Source organism: Periophthalmus magnuspinnatus, chromosome 4 (genome assembly GCF_009829125.3).
Source record: "Periophthalmus magnuspinnatus isolate fPerMag1 chromosome 4, fPerMag1.2.pri, whole genome shotgun sequence".
Taxonomy (NCBI): domain Eukaryota; kingdom Metazoa; phylum Chordata; class Actinopteri; order Gobiiformes; family Gobiidae; genus Periophthalmus; species Periophthalmus magnuspinnatus.
In genome coordinates, this window is record NC_047129.1 from 34778784 (window position 1) to 34803621 (window position 24838).

Genomic DNA, 24838 nt, shown 5'->3' on the forward strand with positions numbered 1-24838 from the left:
GACACAGAGGACAGAGGACACAGAGGACAGAAGACACAGAGGACACAGAGGATACAGAGGACAGAAGACACAGAGGACACAGAGAGGACAGGCAAAGAGACCCCTGAGACAGTCCAGCTCATAACTGCAGGTGTAAGACGCTGCAGGGAAACAAACATGGAGCGACAGAACCAAGAGGAGCCAGAGTGAAACATCTGTGCAGACGGACTGAAGACCCTGAGGTCAAAGGTGGAAACACCTCGAAAGGTCGAGGAGAATGAGGCAAGATCCTGTGGGACAGATACAGACAGAATGGACCAACAGGACACAGTGGAGAAACAACAGAGCAAAGAACCAAGAGAACATCAGGAAAAAGGAACAAGAGAAACTAGAGAAATACCAGGGGCTCAAAGAAGATCTGGAGAAGGTCTGGAAGGTGAAGGCCTCAGTGGAGCCCGTGGTCATATATGTATGTATGTACACACACACACACACACTGCCCAAAATGTGGCCATCTACATTCTGTTCTTGAGGGGTCAAATCATTGGCAGGAGTTTGCAGAAACTGCTAATTGAGTTCAGAACTGTCCAACACGTGATTAAAAACTGGAAGGACAGTGGGGACTCATCGTGTTCAAGGAAGAAATGCAGCCGGAAAAAAATCCCAAATGATCGTGATCAGTGACACAAACATTTGGTGAAATCAAACCGAAGAAAAACAACAGAAGAACTCAGGGCTGTGTTTAATAGTGAAAGTCAGAGCATTTCCACAGGCTCAATGTGACAGAAACTCAAGGGACTGAAGCTGTGGAGCCTGAAGAAAACCACGAATCAGTGAGTCTAACTGGAAAAAGGCTTCAGTTTGATAGAGAACATAAAGACTGGACTCTGGAGCAGGTCTGTGGTCTGATGAGTCCAGACTGACCCTGTTCCAGAGAGATGGGCACATCAGGGTAAGAACAGACGCAGTAGTGATGCCCCCATGTGTCGACGGTACAGCCCTGTGGGGCAGTGGGTCTGGACCTGCTGCACTCGGGCAGATCCAGGTTCAGGTCTGTGCTCCAAGAATGAGGTTCAGCTGACACCTGAATATACTGAATGACCAGGTTATTCCATCAGTGGGTTTTTTTCTTCCCTGATGTCGCGGGCGATGTCGGGATCGATCGGGCTCAAAGTGGATCAGGAGCAGAGACGTCATTTTCACACACGTCCACCACAGAGTCCAGACCTTCACCCCACTGAGGATCTTTGTGCTGGAGAAGCTGCAGCGTCAGACTCGACCATCATCAATGCAACAGGAAATAAATCTTTTGACGTTGCAGAAGTGAAACCGAAACAATATCACAGTGAATGATCATAACCAAAGATAAAGGAACAACCGAATATTAGAGTGTGTATATTTATATAAACTATCTCATCCTGCATCAACAAATCAGTCGATGGAGTCAAACAAGATGTGTATTGTTCAAATAATGGTTTTATTTTGATTTTAAGGATTTTTATGGGACCAAACTGAAGAGACGAGGAGGAAACAGTCAGATTAAGGATTATATCATCTTTAATCGTACATACACCTTTACATAAATACAGTGTTTTCTGCACAGAGTGAGAGGTGCTCCCCCTGCAGGTGTCATCTGGTGAGTGCACTTTGTGTCAGATACACAGATACCAAGAGTTTGAAGAGCTTTGGCCACGCCCCCTTTTCAGTCGTCCAATCGATCACAAGCACAAGACTATAGTCCAACGAGAGGTTGAGACGAACACAGATCGAGGGAGGAGTCCTGAGAGGGGGAGGAGCCCTGGGGGGGAGGAGTCCTGGAAGTGGGAGGAGCCTGGGAGAGGGAGAAGCCCTGGGGGGGAGGAGTCCTGGGAGGGGGAGGAGTCTTGGGTCTAGGCCAGCGCTCCGCTCTGCTCCAGCTCTGCGATCACGTCCATGTGCTTGAACTCTTTTGAATTATGGTTAAAGGCCTCGACCAATTGGAACGCTCTGCCGTCTCTGGAGCCGTAGAACAACTGCACTTGATTGGCCAAACACTGAGCCTCGTGTACGCCCTGAAAAACATCCTGGCTTAGTCCTGGTTTAGTCCTGGTTCAGTCCTGGTTTAGTCCTGGTTCAGTCCTGGTTCAGTCCTGGTTTAGACCTAGTTTAGTCCTGGTTTAGACCTGGTTTAGACCTGGTTCAGTCCCGGTTCAGTCCCGGTTCAGTCCCGGTTTAGACCCGGTTTAGACCCGGTTTAGACCCGGTTCAGTCCTGGTTTAGTCCTGGTTCAGTCCTGTTTTAGTCCTGGTTCAGTCCTGGTTTAGTCCTGGTTTAGTCCTGGTTTAGACCTGGTTCAGTCCTGTTTTAGTCCTGGTTTAGTCCTGGTTTAGTCCTGGTTTAGACCTGGTTCAGTCCTGGTTTAGTCCTGGTTTAGTCCTGGTTTAGTCCTGGTTTAGACCTGGTTCAGTCCTGGTTTAGTCCTGGTTTAGTCCCGGTTTAGTCCCGGTTCAGTCCCGGTTTAGTCCCGGTTTAGTCCCGGTTTAGTCCCGGTTTAGACCTGGTTCAGTCCTGGTTTAGACCTGGTTTAGTCCTGGTTTAGACCCGGTTTAGACCTGGTTTAGACCTGGTTTAGTCCCGGTTTAGTCCCGGTTTAGTCCCGGTTCAGTCCCGGTTTAGTCCCGGTTTAGTCCCGGTTTAGACCTGGTTCAGTCCTGGTTTAGTCCTGGTTTAGTCCTGGTTTAGACCTGGTTCAGTCCTGTTTTAGTCCTGGTTTAGTCCTGGTTTAGACCTGGTTTAGTCCTGGTTTAGTCCTGGTTTAGTCCTGGTTTAGTCCTGGTTTAGACCTGGTTCAGTCCTGGTTTAGACCTGGTTTAGACCTGGTTTAGTCCTGGTTTAGACCCGGTTTAGACCTGGTTTAGACCTGGTTTAGTCCTGGTTTAGTCCTGGTTTAGACCTGGTTCAGTCCTGTTTTAGTCCTGGTTCAGTCCTGGTTTAGTCCTGGTTTAGTCCTGGTTTAGACCTGGTTCAGTCCTGTTTTAGTCCTGGTTTAGTCCTGTTTTAGTCCTGGTTTAGTCCTGGTTTAGTCCTGGTTTAGACCTGGTTCAGTCCTGTTTTAGTCCTGGTTTAGACCTGGTTCAGTCCTGGTTTAGACCTGGTTTAGTCCTGGTTTAGACCCGGTTTAGACCTGGTTTAGACCTGGTTTAGTCCTGGTTTAGACCCGGTTTAGACCTGGTTTAGACCTGGTTTAGTCCTGGTTTAGACCTGGTTCAGTCCTGGTTTAGACCTGGTTCAGTCCTGGTTTAGTCCCGGTTCAGTCCTGGTTTAGACCTGGTTTAGTCCTGGTTTAGACCCGGTTTAGACCTGGTTTAGACCTGGTTTAGTCCTGGTTTAGACCTGGTTCAGTCCTGGTTTAGACCTGGTTCAGTCCTGGTTTAGTCCTGGTTTAGTCTCACCATGGCTCTCTGGTCTCTCTCAGCGTTCATCAGGACCAGGCCTTTGTCCTTCAGCTCAGTGTAGTGGCAGAGCAGCAGTTGACAGGGGGCGCTCTCTCCCAGCGTCTGACACAAACAAAACAACATCATCATTGTGTCCAGAGTGGACCAGACGTTTACACACACTGTGGAAAAACACACACTGTGGAAAAACACACACTGGTCTGATTCATGTCACAGAGAAAAGTGTGTTTTTCCACAAACTTTTCCTGTTTTAGGTCCATTAGGATTTAAATTATTTTTATTTGTTAAATGTCAGAATAACGACAGAAGGATTTTTCTTTAGAGTCAGAAGTTCACACACATTTCATTAGTATTTGTTCGATGCTTTTAAACTCTGTAACTTGGGTCAAATATTTTGGATTTCCTTCCAGAAGCTTCTCACAAAAGTTGCAGGAGTTTTGTCCCATTGGTTCAGACAGGACTGGAGTAAATGTGTCCAGTTTGTGTCCGTCTCACTCGCACACGCCTTTTCAGGTCTGTTCATAGATTTTCAATAGGACTGAGATCAGGACTTTGTGATGGACACTCCAAAACATTGACTTTGTTATCCTTAAGCCTCTTTGTTACCCTCACGCCTCTTTGTTATCCTTAAGCCCCTTTGTTGTCCTTAAGCCCCTTTGTTACGCTTAAGCCTCTTTGTTACCCTTAAGCCTCTTTGTTACCCTTAAGCCTCTTTGTTACCCTTAAACCTCTTTGTTATCCTTAAACCTCTTTGTTATCCTTAAGCCTCTTTGTTATCCTTAAGCCTCTTTGTCACCAGTTTGGCCGTATGCTTCAGGTCATTGTCCATTTGTTCCGAGCTTTAACTTCCTGCTGATGTGTTGAGATGTTGCTTCAGTTTTTCCACATAATGTTCTTTCCTCCTGATGCATCTGTTTTGTGAAGTGCACCAGTCCCTCCTGCAGCAAAACAGCCCCACGACACGATGCAGACACCCCCGTGTTTCACAGGTGGGATGGTGTTTCTCAGGCCTTTTTCCTCCAAACATAACGAGGCTCATTCTGGTCAAACAGTTCAGTTTCAGTTTGTTCAGACACAGGACATGTCTCCAAACATGAAGCTCTTTGTCCCTGTGCATTTACAAACTGTCCTCTGTGTTTTTTCTGTTTCTTTTGGAGTCATGTCTTCTTCCTGTAGAGTTTCCTTTTTTCTGTTTCTTTTGGAGTCATGTCTTCTTCCTGCAGAGTGTCCTTTTTTCTGTTTCTTTTGGAGTCATGTCTTCTTCCTGCAGAGTGTCCTTTCAGTCCATGTCCTCAGTCCTCGTTTCACTGTGGATAATGACACACTCTTACAGCTTCAGCAGCTTCTTCTCCAGGTCTTTTTCTTTTGTTCTTGTGTTGATCATTTCAGACCAAAGCTCGTTCGTCTCTGGGACACGTGTCCTTCCTGAACGGTGTGACGCTGGACAGTCCCATGGTCTTTATACTTGTGTTTAATTGAACAGATGAACGTTTCACCTTCAGGAGGAAACTGCACCGAGGATGAACCAGACTGGAGCAGGTCCACAGTTCACTTCATGATTCTTGGCTGATTTGTTTTGACTTTCCCCTGATGTTACACAAAGAAGCAGAGTGTTTCAGGAGTGTTTCAGGAGTGTTTCAGGAGTGTTTCAGGTGTGTTTCAGGTGTGTTTCAGGTGTGTTTCAGGAGTGTTTCTGGTGTGTTTCAGGTGTGTTTCAGGAGTGTTTCAGGAGTGTTTCAGGTGTGTTTCAGGAGTGTTTCAGGAGTGTTTCAGGAGTGTTTCAGGTGTGTTTCAGGTGTGTTTCAGGTGTGTTTCAGGAGTGTTTCTGGTGTGTTTCTGGTGTGTTTCAGGTGTGTTTCAGGAGTGTTTCAGGAGTGTTTCAGGAGTGTTTCAGGTGTGTTTCAGGAGTGTTTCAGGTGTGTTTCAGGTGTGTTTCAGGAGTGTTTCAGGAGTGTTTCAGGTGTGTTTCAGGTGTGTTTCAGGAGTGTTTCAGGTGTGTTTCAGGTGTGTTTCAGGAGTGTTTCAGGAGTGTTTCAGGTGTGTTTCAGGTGTGTTTCAGGAGTGTTTCAGGAGTGTTTCAGGTGTGTTTCAGGAGTGTTTCAGGAGTGTTTCAGGAGTGTTTCAGGAGTGTTTCAGGTGTGTTTCAGGAGTGTTTCAGGTGAGCTTCAGACACATCCACAGGTTTGTCTCTGATTAACTCAGATGTTGTGAATAAACCAATCAGAAGCTTCCAAAGACATGACATCATCATCTGGGATTGACCAAACTGTTTAAAGTCATAATAATCCCACTGTTTTAAACTTCTGACTCTGAACAAAGTCATGAAAAAATGTCTAAAGATTTTAACAAATATAAATAATTTTAATCCTAATGGACCTAAAAAAGGAAAAGTTTAGTCTGATTCATGTCAGAGAGAGAAAAAAGTGGATGTGTTTTTAAATCGAGTGTGTAAATTTCTGGTTCTACTCCATAGTAGAGTATACACTACTACTACTACTACTACTACTACTACTACTACTACTACTACTACTACTACTACTACTACTACTACTACTACTACTACTACTACTACTACTACTACTACTGCTGCTGCTCCACCTGGAGGTTGATGAGGGAGGTGAAGTGCAGGTGAGGTCCAGACCACTGTCCCACAAAGAACTCGTATCCATCAGAGCGAGGAAGAGCGAAGACGAACTGAAAGAGACGAGACATGAGAGGAGGAGAGGAGGAGGAGGAGAGGAGGAGAGGGGGAGGAGGAGAGGAGGAGAGGGGGAGAGGAGTCTATACTGACCGTAGGACAGGTCTGTGCTCTTGACTGCATCAGTTGAAACGTTTCAGTCTGAAACAAAACAAAGAAACAAAATTATGAGTGTGTGCGTGTTTTAAGTGTGTGTCTGTGGGGGTGTATGTGAGTGTGTGTAGGGGTGTGTGTATGAGTGCATGTATGTGTGTTTTAAGTGTGTGGGTGTGTGTATATGTATGTGTGTTTTAAGTGTGGGGGTGTGTATGTATTTGTGTTTTAAGTGTGTGTGTGTGTGTGTGTGTATATGTATGTGTGTTTTAAGTGTGGGGGTGTGTATGTATGTGTGTTTTAAGTGTGTGTGTGTGTGAGGTATGTGTGGTGTAAGCTCGTGGTTACAGGGCGACTCTCACAGGGATGGCTGCACTGATTGTGTCTTTGTTGGAGAAATACTGAGTCCAGATCTGCAGAGACACGAAGGTTTAATCAGAACAAAACAAGAGTGACATTTGACCTCTGAGGTAATACAAGGGTGAGGGGGGCGTGGTCCAGGTGTGGTCGAGGGGGGCGTGGTCCAGGTGTGGGTGAGGGGGGCGTGGCCCAGGTGTGGGTGAAGTGGGCGGGGATCCATGGGGACCTGGTCCAGGTGTGGGTGAGGGGGGCGTGGTCCAGGTGTGGGTGAGGAGGGTGTGGCAAAGGTGTGGGTGAGGGGGGCGTGGTGTAGCTGTGGGTTAGAGGGGTGTGGTCCAAGTGTGGGTTAGAGGGGTGTGGTCCAGGTGTGGGTGAAGGGGGGCGTGGTCCAGGTGTGGGTGAAGGGGGCATGGTGTAGCTGTGGGTTAGAGGGGTGTGGTCCAGGTGTGGGTGAGGGGGGTGTGGTCCAGGTGTGGTCCAGGGGGGCGTGGTCCAGGTGTCCTCTGGGTCTCACCTGTGAGATCTCTACTCCTGTTTTGTCCTTCACCAGGTCTGTGTTCAAGATGGAGTCCAGAGTCTGAGGAAAAGAAACAGGTTTTACTGTCACCAGTTTGAACCTGGAGGCACGGACTTGTTTCTTTTACGAAGCCGTTTTAGATGAATATTGTGATTTAAAATGTGTAAATTATTGCTGTAAATTCCTGGACTGAAATGTTCCAAATGATTCTGGTGAAGGTGTGTGGAGTTTAAAAACACAGTGGAGCACTTCCTGTATCACCACATGATGACATCACAAGGTGGAACAGAGAGTTTTCAGCCTAAATCTGCAGTTTGTGTGTTAAACATGTGAATGAAACAAAACACAACTCCAGGTCTGTGTGTGACGAGGAAACATTAGAACAGATCAGAGCAGAGTCATATGGGCCTTTACGTGTTTTATTTATTACAGCTCATGTCTGTGGAGCTGCGAGGCGTCCCATAATGCAGTGCGCTTTGTCCCTGAATATTTCCAAACGTGGCGGCTCTGTGCAGGAGAACAGCAGCTGCCGAGACGTGACGCCACGAGAAGCATGGACTCATCTGTGAAGGAAGGAGTGAGGAAAGGAGACATCATGCTTCCTTTCCTAGCTCCTTAAGCAAAGGAACCTCAAGAGGATCAGGGCCTGACCTTGTGTCTGCCGCCGACTCCACCGGACGGCGAGCTTGAAGACTCCGCCCTCGACGACTCTGCCCTTTCCTGTGTCAAGACATCACAAAGAAACAATAAATAAATAACTACTACTACTACTACTACTACTACTACTACTACTACTACTACTACTACTACTACTACTACTACTACTACTACTACTACTGACCTGTGTTGTGTCCATGAGTTTGATGAACTCCTCTTGTTTGCTGCGTCCCACTCGCTCCTGTTTGAGGTTAGAGCATCTCTCCATTCGAGCCTTGTACTCCTGCGGGTCCGAGCTGCACACACACACACACACACACACACACACACACACACACACACACACACACACACAGGTTTATGTTTAATACACACTGTCCGGTCAAAAATAAGTCATTACCAAAAAAAAAGGTCCCACACTCTAATATTTGGTTGTTCCTTTAGCTTTGATTATGATCATTCTCTGTGTCATTGTTTCGACTTCACTTCTTCACGTCACAGATTTATTTCCATCCAGTTGTTGCTTTAAAGTTTCACCTGTTGCATTGATGATGGTCGAGTCTGACGCTGCAGCTTCTCCAGCACAAAGATTCTCACTGGGGTTAAGGTCTGGACTCTGTGGTGGACGTGTGTGAAAATGACGTCTCCTGCTCCTGAACCACTGGAGCGTGAGACAATTTGAGCCCGATGAATCCTGGCATTGTCGTCTTGGAATATGCCCGTGCCATCAGGGAAGAACAAATCCGCCGATGGAATAATCTGGTCATTCAGGATATTCAGGTGTCAGCTGACCTCATTCTTTGAGCACAGACTCTGAACCTAGATCTGACCGAGTGTGATCTGTTTGCTTAGTTACATCTGTGTGGAGACTTTTTTTGGCCAGGCAGTGTATACAATGGGTCAAAAAAGTATTTATTCAGCCCCAACTGTGCAAGTTCTCCCACTTAAAAAGATGAGAGGCCTGTAATTTTCATCATATTCAACTATCACTTCACTTCAACTATGAGACACAGAATGATGGAAAGAATCCAGGAAATCACATTGTAGGATTTTTAATGAATTAATTTGCTAATTATGGTGTAAAATAGGTATTTGGTCAAAAACAAAAGTGTCCAGAGGTTTTCACTGTTGCTGTAGTTTGGTCCGTTCCTCCTGCAGATCTCCTCTAGAGCAGTGATGTTTTGGGACAACATGGACTTTCAACTCCCTCCAAAGATTTTCTATGAGGTTCAGATCTGGAGACTGGGCCACTCCAGGACCTTGAAATGCTTCTTATGAAGCCACTCCTGCCCAGGCGATGTGTTTGGATCATTGTCTGAAAGACCCAGCCACGTTTCATCTTCAATGTCCTCGCTGATGGAAGGAGGTTTTCACTCAAAATCTCACGATACATGGCCCCGTTCATTCTTTCATTTACACGGATCAGTCGTCCTGGTCCCTTTGCAGAAAAACAGCCCCAAAGCATGATGTTTCCACCCCCATGATTCACAGTAGGTCTGGTGTTCTTTGGATGAGACTCTGCATTCTTTCTCCTCCAAACACGACAAGTTGAGTTTTGACCCTGTGACATTGTCCCAATCCTCTTCTGGATCATCCAAATGCTTCTGTCAAACTTCAGACGGGCCTGGACATGTCCTGTCTTAATCAGGGGACACGTCTGGCACTGCAGGATTTGAGTCCCTGGTGGTGTAGTGTGTTACTGATGGTCCCTTTGTTACTTTGGTCCCAGCTCTCTGCAGGTCATTCACTCGGTCGTGTGGTTCTGGGGGTTTTGCTCTTTGTTCTTGTGTCATTTTGACCCCACGGGGTCAGATCTTGGTGGAGCCCCAGGTCTTGGTCTTGTCTTCCATTTTCTAATAATTGCTCCACAGTTGTTGACTCTTCTCTCTCTGAGCTCTTACCTGTTGCAGATTGAGTGTTCGGGGCCTGGTGTCTACAGTTTTGTTTGTGGTTCCTTTGCTCTTTGGTCTTGTCCATAGTGGAGTTTGGAGTCTGACTGTTTGAGGTTGTGGACATGTGTCTTTTATACTGAGGACGAGTTCAAACAGGGGCCATTAATACAGAGAACAAGGATACGAAAATATCATATATATATATATATATATATATATATATATATACACACACTCACCTGGAGGATTATTATGAACACCAGACTAATACAGTGTTTGACCTTTCACCTTCAGAACTGCCTTAATTCTACGTGGCTTTGATTCAAGGAGCTGATTCTTTACAAATGTTGGTCCATATTGAGGAGCATCTTGCAGTTGATGGAGATTTGTGGGATGCACATCCAGGGCTGAAGCTCCCGTTCCACCACATCCCAAAGATGCTCTATGGGGTTGAGATCTGGTGACTGTGGGGCCAGTGTAGTTCAGTGAACTCATTGTCATGTTCAAGAAACCAATTTGAAATGATTCGAGGTTTATGACATGGAGCATTATCCTGCTGGAAGTAGAGGAGGAGGATGGGTACATGGTGGTCATGAAGGGATGGACATGGTCAGAAACAATGTCCAGGTCGCCCGTGGCATTTAAACGATGCCCAATTGGCACTAAGGGACCTAAAGTGTGCCAAGAAAACATCCCCCACACCATTACACCACCACCACCACCTGCACAGTGGTAACAAGGCATGATGGATCCATGTTCTCATTCTGTTTACGACAAATTCTGACTCTACCATTTGAAAGTCTCAACAGAAATCCAGACTCATCAGACCAGGCAACATTTTCCCAGTCTTCAACTGTCCAATTTTGTTGAGCTTGTGCAAATTGTAGCCTCTTTTTCCTATTTGTAGTGGAGATGAGTGGTACCCGGTGGGGTCTTCTGCTGTTGTAGCCCATCCGTCTCAAGGTTGTGCGTGTTGTGGCTTCACAAATACTTTGCTGCATCCTCGATTGTAACGAGTGGTTATTTCAGTCAATGTTGCTCTTCTATCAGCTTGAATCACTCAGCCCATTCTCCTCTGACCTCCTCGCCCACAGGACTGACACATACTGGATGTTTTTCTCTTTTCACTCCATTCTTTGTAAACCCTAGAAATGGTTGTGTGTGAAAATCCCAGTAACTGAGCAGATTGTGAAATACTCAGACCGGCCCGTCTGGCACCAACAACCAGGCCACACTCAAAATCGCTTACATCACCTTTCTGTCCCATTCTGACATTCAGTTTGGAGTTTGGAGATTGACCAAGACCACGCCCCTAAATGCACTGAAGAAACTGCCCTGTGATTGGTTGATTAGATAATTGCATTAAGGAGAAATTGAGCAGGTCCTAATAATCCTTTAGGTGAGTGTATGTGTGTATATTCTGTGTATATTCTGTATATATTGTGTATATTCTGTGTATATTCTGTATATATCTTGTATATATTCTGTATATATTCTGTGTATATTCTGTGTATATTCTGTATATATCTTGTATATATTCTGTGTATATTCTGTGTATATTCTGTATACATTCTGTGTAAATTCTGTATATATTCTGTGTATATTCTGTGTATATCTTGTATATATTCTGTGTATATTCTGTATATATTCTGTGTATATTCTGTGTATATTCTGTATATATTGTGTATATTCTGTGTATATTCTGTATATATTGTGCATATTCTGTGTATATTCTGTATATATCTTGTATATATTCTGTATATATTCTGTGTATATTCTGCGTATATCTTGTATATATTCTGTGTATATTCTGTATATATTCTGTGTATATTCTGTATATATCTTGTATATATTCTGTATATATCTTGTATATATTCTGTGTATATTCTGTATATATTCTGTGTATATTCTGTATATATTCTGTGTATATTCTGTATATATTCTGTATATATCTTGTATATATTCTGTGTATATTCTGTGTATATTCTGTATATATCTTGTATATATTCTGTATATATTCTGTGTATATTCTGTGTATATTCTGTGTATATCTTGTATATATTCTGTGTATATTCTGTGTATATTCTGTATATATTCTGTGTATATTCTGTATATATCTTGTATATATTCTGTGTATATTCTGTGTATATTCTGTATATATCTTGTATATATTCTGTGTATATTCTGTATATATTCTGTGTATATTCTGTGTATATCTTGTATATATTCTGTGTATATTCTGTATATATCTTGTATATATTCTGTGTATATTCTGTGTATATTCTGTATATATTCTGTGTATATTCTGTGTATATTCTGTATATATTCTGTGTATATTCTGTATATATCTTGTATATATTCTGTGTATATTCTGTATATATCTTGTATATATTCTGTGTATATTCTGTATATATCTTGTATATATTCTGTGTATATTCTGTGTATATTCTGTATATATCTTGTATATATTCTGTATATATCTTGTATATATTCTGTGTATATTCTGTGTATATTCTGTATATATCTTGTATATATTCTGTGTATATTCTGTGTATATTCTGTATATATCTTGTATATATTCTGTGTATATTCTGTATATATTCTGTGTATATTCTGTGTATATCTTGTATATATTCTGTGTATATTCTGTATATATTCTGTGTATATTCTGTATATATTCTGTGTATATTCTGTGTATATTCTGTGTATATTCTGTATATATCTTGTATATATTCTGTGTATATTCTGTATATATTCTGTATATATTCTGTGTATATTCTGTGTATATTCTGTGTATATTCTGTATATATCTTGTATATATTCTGTGTATATTCTGTATATATCTTGTATATATTCTGTGTATATTCTGTATATATTCTGTGTATATTCTGTATATATCTTGTATATATTCTGTGTATATTCTGTATATATCTTGTATATATTCTGTGTATATTCTGTATATATTCTGTGTATATTCTGTATATATCTTGTATATATTCTGTGTATATTCTGTATATATCTTGTATATATTCTGTGTATATTCTGTATATATTCTGTATATATTCTGTGTATATTCTGTATATATCTTGTATATATTCTGTGTATATTCTGTATATATTCTGTGTATATTCTGTATATATCTTGTATATATTCTGTGTATATTCTGTATATATCTTGTATATATTCTGTGTATATTCTGTATATATTCTGTGTATATTCTGTATATATTCTGTATATATCTTGTATATATTCTGTGTATATTCTGTATATATCTTGTATATATTCTGTGTATATTCTGTATATATTCTGTATATATTCTGTGTATATTCTGTATATATCTTGTATATATTCTGTGTATATTCTGTGTATATTCTGTATATATTCTGTGTATATTCTGTATATATCTTGTATATATTCTGTGTATATTCTGTATATATCTTGTATATATTCTGTGTATATTCTGTATATATCTTGTATATATTCTGTGTATATTGAGCCTCTACATAACAAACACGTCTCACCTGCGCAGGTCTCGGATCTTCTCGCGGTATTTGGAGTAAAACGGGTTCTGGTCCAGGTCCGGGTCCGGGTCCAAGGCGAAGGTCCGAGTCTGGACCGGACCGAGACCCGGGACCAGCGCACGCGCGGCGGGCACGCGCACAGACAGCAGCCCGCGGAACCGCGAGCACACGAGCGCGAGCCCAGCCGCCATGTTTGTGTCCTGCATCAGTGACGGTCCGTGCGGGAACAGCGCAAGACAAAGGTTCCGCTGTTGAGAGGACCTGGACCGGACCTGGACCGGACCAGGTTTAGACCTGGTTTAGACCTGGTTTAGTCCTAGTTTAGACCTGGTTTAGACCTGGTTTAGTCCTGTTTTAGTCCTGGTTTAGACCTGGTTTAGTCCTGGTTTAGACCTGTTTTAGTCCTGGTTTAGACCTGGTTTAGACCTGGTTTAGTCCTGTTTTAGTCCTGGTTTAGACCTGTTTTAGTCCTGGTTTAGTCCTGGTTTAGACCTGTTTTAGTCCTGGTTTAGACCTGGTTTAGTCCTGGTTTAGTCCTGGTTTAGTCCTGGTTTAGACCTGGTTTAGTCTTGAATTAACCCTGGTTTAGTTCTGGTTTAGTACTGGTTTAGACCTGGTTTAGTCCTGGTTTAGGCTTGATTTAACCCTGGTTTAGTCCTGGTTTAGACCTGGTTTAGTCCTGTTTTAGTCCTGTTTTAGACCTGTTTTAGTCCTGTTTTAGACCTGGTTTAGTCTTGAATTAGCCCTTGTTTAGTCCTGGTTTAGTCCTGGTTTAGTTCTGGTTTAGTCCTGGTTTAGTCCTGGTTTAGACCTGGTTTAGTCCTGGTTTAGGCTTGATTTAACCCTGGTTTAGTCCTGGTTTAGTCCTGGTTTAGTTCTGGTTTAGTCCTGGTTTAGACCTGGTTTAGTCCTGGTTTAGGCTTGATTTAACCCTGGTTTAGTCCTGGTTTAGTTCTGGATTAGTCCTGGTTTAGTCCTGGTTCATTAAATCTTCATAAAATGACATCTCTTAGTTCATTTTATTTGTAAATTTTTTTGGGGTAAAATCATAGATATATTAAATAACAACAAAACAGCACTGTTCAAATATAAAGAATATAACGTGATATTTTAAATTTTCATATTTATGCAAATATCACACATGAAACGAGTTTTACTTTTTAATACATAAAGTCTCACTTTGACTTCTACCACCAGATGGCACTGTAACACACGCAGAGAGCAGCACAGTCTGTGTGAATAATACAGTCTGTGATCAATACAGTGTGATCAATACAGTGTGTGATCAATACAGACTGTGATCAATACAGTCTGTGATCAATACAGTCTATGGTCAATACAGTCAGTGATCAATACAGTCTGTGATCAATAGTCTATGATCAATACAGTCTGTGATCAATAGTCTATGATCAATACAGTCTGTGATCAATACAGACTGTGATCAATAGTCTATGATCAATACAGTGTGATCAATACAGTGTGATCAATACAGTCTGTGATCAATACAGTCTATGATCAATACAGTGTGATCAATACAGTGTGATCAATACAGTCTGTGATCAATAGTCTGTGATCAATACAGTCTGTGATCAATACAGACTGTGATCAATACAGTCTGTGATCAATACAGACTGTGATCAATACAGACTGTGATCAATACAGTCTGTGATCAATACAGACTATGATCAATACAGTCTGTGATCAATACAGTCTGTGATCAATAGTCTGTGATCAATACAGTCTGTGATCAATACAGTCTGTGATCAATACAGTCTGTGATCAATAGTCTATGATCAATACAGTCTGTGATCAATACAGTCTGTGATCAGTCTATAGCTGTGGTGAATGTAGGTTATATAATCTGTCGGTCGGTGGGTGACTGGGCGCTCCCTCGGGAGGAGGAGTCAGTCACAGGAGGAGGAGTCAGTCACAGGAGGAGGAGTCGGTCACAGGAGGAGGAGTCGGTCACAGGAGGAGGAGTCAGTCACAGGAGGAGGAGTCAGTCACAGGAGGAGGAGTCAGTCACAGGAGGAGGAGTCAGTCACAGGAGTAGAGCTGCTGCTCCTCCCAAAATACAGAACCTTTAAACTGAAATATTCCACTTTACCTCTGTGGTTTATAGACTCTGATGGTTTAGACCTGGTTTAGTCCTGGTTTAGACCTGGTTTAGTCTTGAATTAGTCCTGGTTCAGTCCTGGTTTAGACCTGGTTTAGACCTGGTTTAGTCCTGGTTTAGACCTGGTTTAGTCCTGGTTTAGTCCTGGTTTAGATCTGGTTTAGACCTGGTTTAGTCCTGGTTTAGTCCTGGTTTAGTCCTGGTTTAGACCTGGTTTAGTCCTGGTTTAGTCCTGGTTTAGACCTGGTTTAGTCCTGGTTTAGTCCTGGTTTATAGACTCTGTCTCTGTTATTACATTTTCAGGTTTATTTTGTTAAAGTTTATGCTTGAAATCGATAAAACAAATGCAAAAAAGTGACGGAGCAGATTTGACTTTCCTGCAGCAGACTGGACATGGAGGATCTTATTTTGTGGACTTTATTTCTTGACTGGATTATATTCTCTAGACCTTTACGGAACGAATGAGACTTTGTGTGAAAATGTTGATGTTTGACCAGAGCCTCAAAGGTAAGTGAAGTCCAAATCCAGATTATTGGCTTTTCTGTAAAAGTTGATTTCAGTCTGTGGTGCAGGTGAAAAGCTCTAAAGGTGTAAACATGACGCCAGAGGAATAAACCACGTGAATATCACCAGAGCAGAGCCACCAAGGCTGGAAACTGACCAGTACAGGAAAGGTCTATGGGAGAAGGAGGCCTCACATAACAGAGATGTACAGAGGCTCTGAGAGAAGAACAGAAACCTCCCTGAACAGAATCCATCACCATCACAGAGGCAGACGTCCAGGAAAAACTGGACCAGGCCCTGACATGATCCACACCCACTGGGTAAAGACGCTCACTGCTCTCCACGAGTGTCTGGAGCACAAAGGAACCAGCTGCTAATGGACTCACCCTGAATGTCTAAGTGAAGGGAGTACGATCCTGATCCAGAAGGATCCCTCAAAAGGTACAGTCCCATCCAACTATCGACCAATAATCTGTCTCTCCACAACATGGAGGCTCATGTCAGGATCATCATGGCTCAGATAAGTGACACATGGATCAATACATGAGCACAGAAGAGCAAAGACACCAGAGGAGCCAAACACCAGCTCCTGGTCGACCGGACCGTCGCCCGAGACTGCAGAGAGACCAACCTGTGCACTGCCTGGACTGATACAAGAAAGACTCAATGCCACACATGGATCACTGAATGGAGCTGTAGAACATCTACAGGACTCTAAGAGCCTTCAGCTCCAGGAGGTTGTGGAAAACCACCCCTGAGGCCAATGGCCACTTGCACAAGTGACCATCAAATGTGACATATACCAAGGAGACTGTTCTCACTGCTGTTCTGCAGAGTCTGAACCTCCTCAGACAAATCATCAACAAGACAGAATATGGACACGACTCAGGAACAGGACGACCATCAATCACCTCCTCTACATGGACAACAGGATCTACAGCACCAGGAGCTACACCACCAGGATCTACAGCACCAGGATCTACACCACCAGGATCTACATCACCAGGATCTACACCACCAGGATCTACAGCACAGACACTGGAATGTAATTCAGGCTTGAGAAGTGCAGCCGGATGGTGACAAAAAAGAGGGAAGGTCGTCCACACAGAAGGGGCCTCCCTCCCAGAAGGAACAAACAGACACTGAGGACAGTTACAAGGACCTTGGTGTCCCACAAGCAAATGGCAACAAGAGGAAACAACGAAAACAACCACAGCCAAATACCTCAGACGAGTAAGACAAGTCCTAAGGAGTCAGCTCAATGGAACAAGACTTCTATATCCCGTCATGCACCGCGCCTACGCAAAAAAGAGAAGAAAATGGAGTCCGTTGCGCAATATACGTTCAAATATTCGTACTGGTTTACCTCATCTACAACAGAGCGACATGAAACTGTTAAATCTGAATAAAGATCTGTACAGTGTGTTTGATTAAAAAGGAGGAGAGTTACATGGAATAAAGGAATGTGGAGTTATTGACAATAAGAGACATTATTATCATGAGAAATTATTATTACAATAAGAAAAATGTAAGAATGTTCGTTTCTATTGCGTCAAAGACCAAGAGACTGAAACATAAAGTCAGAAGAGTTTAATGATCCACACAGGTAATGTGAACAATGAAGCAACGGACTCTGAGGAAAGGACAGAACAGACAGAACAGACAGAACAGACAGAACAGACAGAACAGACAGAACAGACAGAACAGAGTCCTGAGACGGGCACTAAATCTTCTTGAGTTCCGGTACATTCCATAGGTCTGCGCCCCCTGGTGGACACGTGTCATTTACCTTCGTGTTATTAAATCAAGACACTAGTTTGATGTAGCTGCACTGATAGAAAATACTTCACAATAATAAGATGAAAAGAACTGGCACGACAGAAGGGAAACAGCGCCCTCTACTGTTATTAAAGTGGTGCAGCCACTGGACAAAATACTGAACCATTAAACTGTAACATCCCACTATATGTACAACTAATCAGTGTCTCTGGTTTATAGACTATGAATGTGAAAATGATCCTGTTTCCTCTGTCTCTGTTATTACGTTTTCACAAGGTTTATTTTGTTTAAGTTATGAAGTAGCTACAAATGAGAAAAAAATCACCTCGAACGTTATATTTGTCTATTGATATTCAATCTAAACAGAAAGAAACGGCTGTGACGACGACATCTTGACTTTTTTTCTATTAAATAATAAATCATTAAAAATAACGTACGTAATGTGCGTATCGTACGCTCAAAGACAGAGGTGGAAGTGCGGTCCGTGGTGTGGACCTGTCCCACTTCAGTAAGATGGAGGCTACACTGAGGAGGGCAGATTCTCGACCGGAACCTTGAAACTACACTTTTGAAGAGAACTTTGTAAGGACCCTTGAAGGGTGCATTTGGCGAATTGAGACACAGCCATAGTCCCTCCAGTGTGTCCTGGGTCTTCCCCGGGGCCTCCTCCCGGTGGGACATGCCCAGAACACCTCCCTAGGGAGGCGTCCAGGAGGCATCCTGAGCAGATGCCCGAGCCACCTCAGCTGGCTCCTCTCGATGTGTAGGAGCAGCGGCTCTACTCCGAGCTCCTCACCCTATCCCTAAGGGTGCGCCCGGCCACTCTGCGGAGGAAACCCATTTCGGCCGCTTGTATCCGTGATCTTGTCCTTTCGGTCATTACCCAGAGCTCATGACCATAGGTGAGGGTAGGAACGTAGATTGAGGTAAATCGAGAGCTTTGCCTTTGGGCAAGAGACTCTCCACCCACCTGGAGAGAGCAAACCACCTTTTTCCGGTCGAGAACCATGGCCTCGGATTTGGAGGAGCTGATTCTCATCCCAGACACTTCACACTCGGCTGCAAACCGCCCCAGAGCTGCAGGTCCTGACTCGAAGAAGCATCAGGACAACATCATCTGCAAACAGCAGAGATGAAATCCTGTGGTTCCCAAACCAGACCCCCTCCGGCCCCTGGCTGCGCCTAGAAATTCTGTCCATAAATATAATGAACAGAACCGGTGACAAAGGGCAGCCCTGGCAGAGTCCAACATGCACCGGGAACAGGTCTGACTTACTGCCGGCAATGAACACAGCTCCTGCTCCGGTCATACAGGGACCGGACCCCATACTCCCAGAGCGCCCCCCAAAGGACACCACGAGGGACACGGTCGAATGTCTTCTCCAGATCCACAAAACACATGTGGACTGTGGCAAATTCCCATTCTCCCAATGGAGAGTATAGAGCTGGTCCAGTGTTCCACGACCGGGACCAAAACCACACTGCTCCTCCTGGATCTGAGGTTTGGCTATCGGTCGGATTCTCCTCTCCAGTCCCTGGAGTAGACCTTACCACCACAGATGTTAAGACCCCAAAGCTCCTGACCTGCCTGGAGGGTCCATCCCAAATCCAGCGTCAGTGGTTTCAAATACATTTCAAACATTTTAAACATTTCAAACACTTTTCAAACAGCCTTTTCTGTTTGTGGCGTGTTTGTCTCGTGTTTAGCGCCGTTTGTGTCGCCGGTGTTTGTGTCGCCGGTGTTTGTGTCGCCGTTGTTTGTGTCGCCGTTGTTTGTGTCGCCGTTGTTTGTGTCGCCGTTGTTTGTGTCGCCGGTGTTTGTGTCGCCGTTGTTTGTGTCGCCGTTGTTTGTGTCGCCGTTGTTTGTGTCGCCGTTGTTTGTGTCGCCGTTGTTTGTGTCGCCGGTGTTTGTGTCGCCGTTGTTTGTGTCGCCGTTGTTTGTGTCGCCGGTGTTTGTGTCACTGTTGTTTGTGTTGCTGTTGTTTGTGTCGCTGTTGTTTGTGTCGCTGTTGTTTGTGTCGCCGTTGTTTGTGTCGCCGGTGTTTGTGTCGCCGTTGTTTGTGTCGCCGTTGTTTGTGTCGCCGTTGTTTGTGTCACCGTTGTTTGTGTCACTGTTGTTTGTGTCGCCGTTGTTTGTGTCACCGTTGTTTGTGTCACTGTTGTTTGTGTCACCGTTGTTTGTGTCGCTGTTGTTTGTGTCGCCGTTGTTTGTGTCGCCGGTGTTTGTGTCACTGTTGTTTGTGTCGCTGTTGTGTCGCCGTTGTTTGTGTCGCCGTTGTTTGTGTCACTGTTGTTTGTGTTGCCGTTGTTTGTGTCGCCGTTGTTTGTGTCGCTGTTGTGTCGCCGTTGTTTGTGTCGCCGTTGTTTGTGTCGCGGTTGTTTGTGTCGTGGTTGTTTGTGTCGCGGTTGTTTGTGTCGCCGTTTTTTGTGTCGCCGTTGTTTGTGTCGCCGTTGTTTGTGTCACCGTTGTTTGTGTCGCCGTTGTTTGTGTCGCTGTTGTTTGTGTCGCTGTTGTTTGTGTCGCCGTTGTTTGTGTCACCGTTGTTTGTGTCGCTGTTGTGTCGCCGTTGTTTGTGTCACTGTTGTTTGTGTCGCTGTTGTTTGTGTCGCTGTTGTTTGTGTCGCTGTTGTGTCGCTGTTGTTTGTGTCGCTGTTGTGTCGCTGTTGTTTGTGTCGCCATTGTTTGTGTCGCTGTTGTTTGTGTCACTGTTGTTTGTGTCGCTCTGAATTAAAAATGAGCCTGTTCCAGATTTGTTTGAAATGAATTATTCAAGATAAAAGCCTCAGACGCACCACACGGCGACCAAACCACTGCCACCTACAAGACCCCGTTTAGTCCTGGTTTAGTCCTGCTTTAGTCCTGAATTAGACCTGGTTTAGTCCTGGTTTAGACCTGGTTTAGTTCTGGTTTAGATCCTGTGTAGTTCTGGGTTACTCCTGGTTCATTTATTTATTTATTTATTTATTTACTTGTTTATTTATTCGTGGGGTGAGAGGATGACATGTTCCAGAGTCTCAAACCATATTTAATTTACGAGTTCTTCATTTTCCTCTGAGGAAAAAAGCATTTATACGGAACATCTCTGAGGACGACATGATCTCACTATAGTCCCAGCCCTAGTCCTGGTTTAGTCCTGGTTTAGTCCTGTTTTAGTCCTGGTTTAGTCCTGGTTTAGTCCTGGTTTAGTCCAGGTTTAGTCCTGGTTTAGTCCTGGTTTAGTCCTGGTTTAGTCCTGTTTTAGTCCAGGTTTAGTCCTGGTTTAGTCCTGGTTTAGTCCTGGTTTAGTCCAGGTTTAGTTCTGGTTTAGTCCTGGTTTAGTCCTGTTTTAGTCCTGTTTTAGTCCAGGTTTAGTCCTGGTTTAGTCCTGTTTTAGTCCTGTTTTAGTCCAGGTTTAGTCCTGTTTTAGTCCTGGTTTAGTCCTGGTTTAGTCCTGGTTTAGTCTTGGTTTAGTCTTGGTTTAAAGTCTAAGTTTTGCTTTGGAACAAATGCTGCTCTGATCCGTGACGCGCGCTCCACCTGCCGCAGAGCTATGCGGCCTCCTGCCGCCTCCTGCTGCCTCCTTCCACATTATGCCGCCTCCTGCCATGTCCTTATGTGTTGTGCTGCCTTCTTCCACCTCCTGCCACCTTCCGCCGCCTCCTGCTGCCTCCTGCCGCCTCCTGCCGCCTCCTGCCACCTCCTTCCGGGTTGTGCTGCCTTCTTCCACCTCCTGCCGAATTGTGCCGCCTCCTGCTCCCTCCTGCCGCCTCCTGCCGCCTCCTGCGGCCTCCTGCTGCCTCCTGCTGCCTCTTGCCGCCTCCTGCTGCCTCCTGTGGCCTCCTGCTGCCTCCTGCGGCCTCCTGCTGCCTCTTGTGGCATGGTGCTGCTAGCTCCTGCCACCTGCTTCCGCCTCCTGCCGCCTCCTGCCGTGTTGTACCGCCTCCTGCCGCCTCCTGCCACCTCCTGCCGCGTTGTGCTGCGTCGGTTCGTTTGTGGCTCATTTGCGGCGCGTCAGTTTGAGGTTTGACGTTCTGCAGAATCAGCGCGTCCCAGATAAAAACGTCAAAGAAGAAAAGTGCCGCGTCTGCAGCTCAGTCCTGCAAAAGACAAAGTACTACAGACTCCTGCAAGAGAAGTACTACAGTACTTATACTACAAGACTGCAGCTCACTCCTGCAAAAGACAAAGTACTACAGACTCCTGCAAGAAAAGTACTACAGTACTTATACTACAAGACTGCAGCTCACTCCTGCAAAAGACAAAGTACTACAGACTCCTGCAAGAGAAGTACTACAGTACTTATACTACAAGACTGCAGCTCACTCCTGCAAAAGACAAAGTACTACAGACTCCTGCAAGAGAAGTACTACAGTACTTATACTACAAGACTGCAGCTCACTCCTGCAAAAGACAAAGTACTACAGACTCCTGCAAGAGAAGTACTACAGTACTTATACTACAAGACTGCAGCTCACTCCTGCAAAAGACAAAGTACTACAGACTCCTGCAAGAGAAGTACTACAGTACTTATACTACAAGACTGCAGCTCACTCCTGCAAAAGACCTGTAAGAACACAAAAGTACTACAAGACTAATGCAAGACACAAGTACTGCAATAATACAAGAATACTACAAGATTACTATAGTACTTATACTACAAGTCTACTGCAGTACTAACAACAAATTCTATTATTAGGCTCAGCAGACGAACTGTGCAAATGAATCCACAACAGACCTGGTTTAGTCCTGGTTCAGTCCTGGTTTAGTTCTGGTTTAGTCCTGGTTTAGTTCTGGTTTAGTCCTGGTTTAGTCCTGGTTTAGTCCTGGTTTAGACCTGGTTTAGACCTGGTTTAGTCCTGGTTTAGTCCTGGTTTAGTCCTAATTTAGTCCTAATTTAGTCCTGGTCTAGTCCTGGTTTGGTCCTGGTTTAGTCCTGGTTTAGTCCTGGTTTAGTCCTAATTTAGTCCTAATTTAGTCCTGGTCTAGTCCTGGTTTAGTCCTGGTTTAGACCTGGTTTAGACCTGGTTTAGTCCTAATTTAGTCCTAATTTAGTCCTGGTCTAGACCTGGTTTGGTCCTGGTTTAGTCCTGGTTTAGTCCTTGTTTAGTCCTGGTTTAGTCCTGGTTTGGTCCTGGTTTGGTCCTGGTTTGGTCCTGGTTTAGTCCTGGTTTAGTCCTGTTTAGTCCTGGTTTAGTCCTGTTTAGTCCTAGTTTAGTCCTTGTTTAGTCCTGGTTTAGTCCTGGTTTAGTCCTGTTTAGTCCTGGTTTAGTCCTGTTTAGTCCTAGTTTAGTCCTTGTTTAGTCCTGGTTTAGTCCTGGTTTAGTCCTCTTTAGTCCTGTTTAGTCCTGGTTTAGTCCTGTTTAGTCCTGGTTTAGTCCTGGTTTAGTCCTGTTTAGTCCTGGTTTAGTCCTGTTTAGTCCTGGTTTAGTCCTGTTTAGTCCTAGTTTAGTCCTTGTTTAGTCCTGGTTTAGTCCTGGTTAGTCCTGGTTTAGTCCTGTTTAGTCCTGGTTTAGTCCTGTTTAGTCCTAGTTTAGTCCTGGTTTAGTCCTGTTTAGTCCTGGTTTAGTCCTGTTTAGTCCTAGTTTAGTCCTTGTTTAGTCCTGGTTTAGTCCTGGTTAGTCCTGGTTTAGTCCTGTTTAGTCCTAGTTTAGTCCTGGTTTAGTCCTGGTTTAGTCCTGTTTAGTCCTAGTTTAGTTCTTGTTTGGTCCTTGTTTGGTCCTGGTTTAGTCCTGGTTTAGTCCTGGTTTAGTCCTGGTTTAGACCTGGTTTAGTCCTGGTTTAGACCTGGTTTAGTCCTGGTTTAGACCTGGTTTAGTCCTGGTTTAGTCCTGGTTTAGACCTGGTTTAGACCTGGTTTAGACCTGGTTTAGTCCTGGTTTAGTCCTGGTTTAGTCCTAATTTAGTCCTGGTCTAGTCCTGGTTTAGTCCTGGTTTAGACCTGGTTTAGACCTGGTTTAGTCCTGGTCTAGACCTGGTTTGGTCCTGGTTTAGTCCTGGTTTAGTCCTTGTTTAGTCCTGGTTTAGTCCTGGTTTGGTCCTGGTTTGGTCCTGGTTTAGTCCTGGTTTAGTCCTGTTTAGTCCTGTTTAGTCCTGGTTTAGTCCTGTTTAGTCCTAGTTTAGTCCTTGTTTGGTCCTGGTTTAGTCCTGGTTTAGTCCTGGTTTAGACCTGGTTTAGTCCTGGTTTAGACCTGGTTTAGTCCTGGTTTAGTCCTGGTTTAGACCTGGTTTAGACCTGGTTTAGTCCTGGTTTAGTCCTGGTTTAGTCCTAATTTAGTCCTAATTTAGTCCTGGTCTAGTCCTGGTTTAGTCCTGGTTTAGACCTGGTTTAGACCTGGTTTAGTCCTAATTTAGTCCTAATTTAGTCCTGGTCTAGACCTGGTTTGGTCCTGGTTTAGTCCTGGTTTAGTCCTTGTTTAGTCCTGGTTTAGTCCTGGTTTGGTCCTGGTTTGGTCCTGGTTTGGTCCTGGTTTAGTCCTGGTTTAGTCCTGTTTAGTCCTGTTTAGTCCTGGTTTAGTCCTGTTTAGTCCTTGTTTAGTCCTGGTTTAGTCCTGTTTAGTCCTGGTTTAGTCCTGTTTAGTCCTAGTTTAGTCCTTGTTTAGTCCTGGTTTAGTCCTGGTTTAGTTCCTGTTTAGTCCTGGTTTAGTCCTGTTTAGTCCTAGTTTAGTCCTGATTTAGTCCTGTTTAGTCCTGGTTTAGTCCTGATTTAGTCCTGGTTTAGTCCTGTTTAGTCCTGGTTTAGTCCTGTTTAGTCCTAGTTTAGTCCTGGTTTAGTCCTGTTTAGTCCTAGTTTAGTCCTGGTTTAGTCCTGTTTAGTCCTAGTTTAGTCCTGGTTTAGTCCTGGTTTAGTCCTGTTTAGTCCTGGTTTAGTCCTGTTTAGTCCTAGTTTAGTCCTTGTTTGGTCCTTGTTTGGTCCTGGTTTAGTCCTGGCTTAGTCCTGGTTTAGTCCTGGTTTAGACCTGGTTTAGTCCTGGTTTAGACCTGGTTTAGTCCTGGTTTAGTCCTGGTTTAGTCCTGGTTTAGACCTGGTTTAGACCTGGTTTAGACCTGGTTTAGTCCTGGTTTAGTCCTGGTTTAGTCCTAATTTAGTCCTAATTTAGTCCTGGTCTAGACCTGGTTTGGTCCTGGTTTAGTCCTGGTTTAGTCCTTGTTTGGTCCTGGTTTGGTCCTGGTTTGGTCCTGGTTTAGTCCTGGTTTAGTCCTGTTTAGTCCTGTTTAGTCCTGGTTTAGTCCTGTTTAGTCCTTGTTTAGTCCTGGTTTAGTCCTGTTTAGTCCTGGTTTAGTCCTGTTTAGTCCTAGTTTAGTCCTTGT

At 44.1% G+C, this 24838-nt stretch overlaps 1 protein-coding gene across 1 annotated transcript; it reads right to left on the reverse strand.

Annotated features, from left to right (window-relative positions):
- Window positions 1-1499: 1499 nt before the first annotated feature.
- Window positions 1500-13364, reverse strand: atpaf1 (ATP synthase mitochondrial F1 complex assembly factor 1). The gene is made up of 9 exons (XM_033964743.2): window positions 13152-13364; window positions 7923-8034; window positions 7733-7801; window positions 7079-7141; window positions 6567-6617; window positions 6205-6252; window positions 6012-6107; window positions 3411-3515; window positions 1500-2030 (listed from the first exon to the last, which is right to left on the reverse strand). The coding sequence occupies exons 1-9, from the start codon at window positions 13355-13357 to the stop codon at window positions 1869-1871; spliced, it is 912 nt and encodes a 303-aa protein (XP_033820634.2). The 5' UTR covers window positions 13358-13364; the 3' UTR covers window positions 1500-1868.
- Window positions 13365-24838: the final 11474 nt, after the last annotated feature.

What these genes read in the sequence shown, in the direction of transcription:
- atpaf1 (XM_033964743.2), bottom strand. Translation starts at nt 13,357, where the DNA reads ATGCAGGACACAAACATGGCGGCTGGGCTCGCGCTCGTGTGCTCGCGG. An exon ending in AAGATCCGAGACCTGCGCAG is followed by an intron (nt 8,035 to 13,151) that starts GTGAGACGTGTT and finishes GTGTGTGTGCAG; the next exon opens with CTCGGACCCGCAGGAGTACA. An exon ending in AACTCATGGACACAACACAG is followed by an intron (nt 7,802 to 7,922) that starts GTCAGTAGTAGT and finishes GTCTTGACACAG; the next exon opens with GAAAGGGCAGAGTCGTCGAG.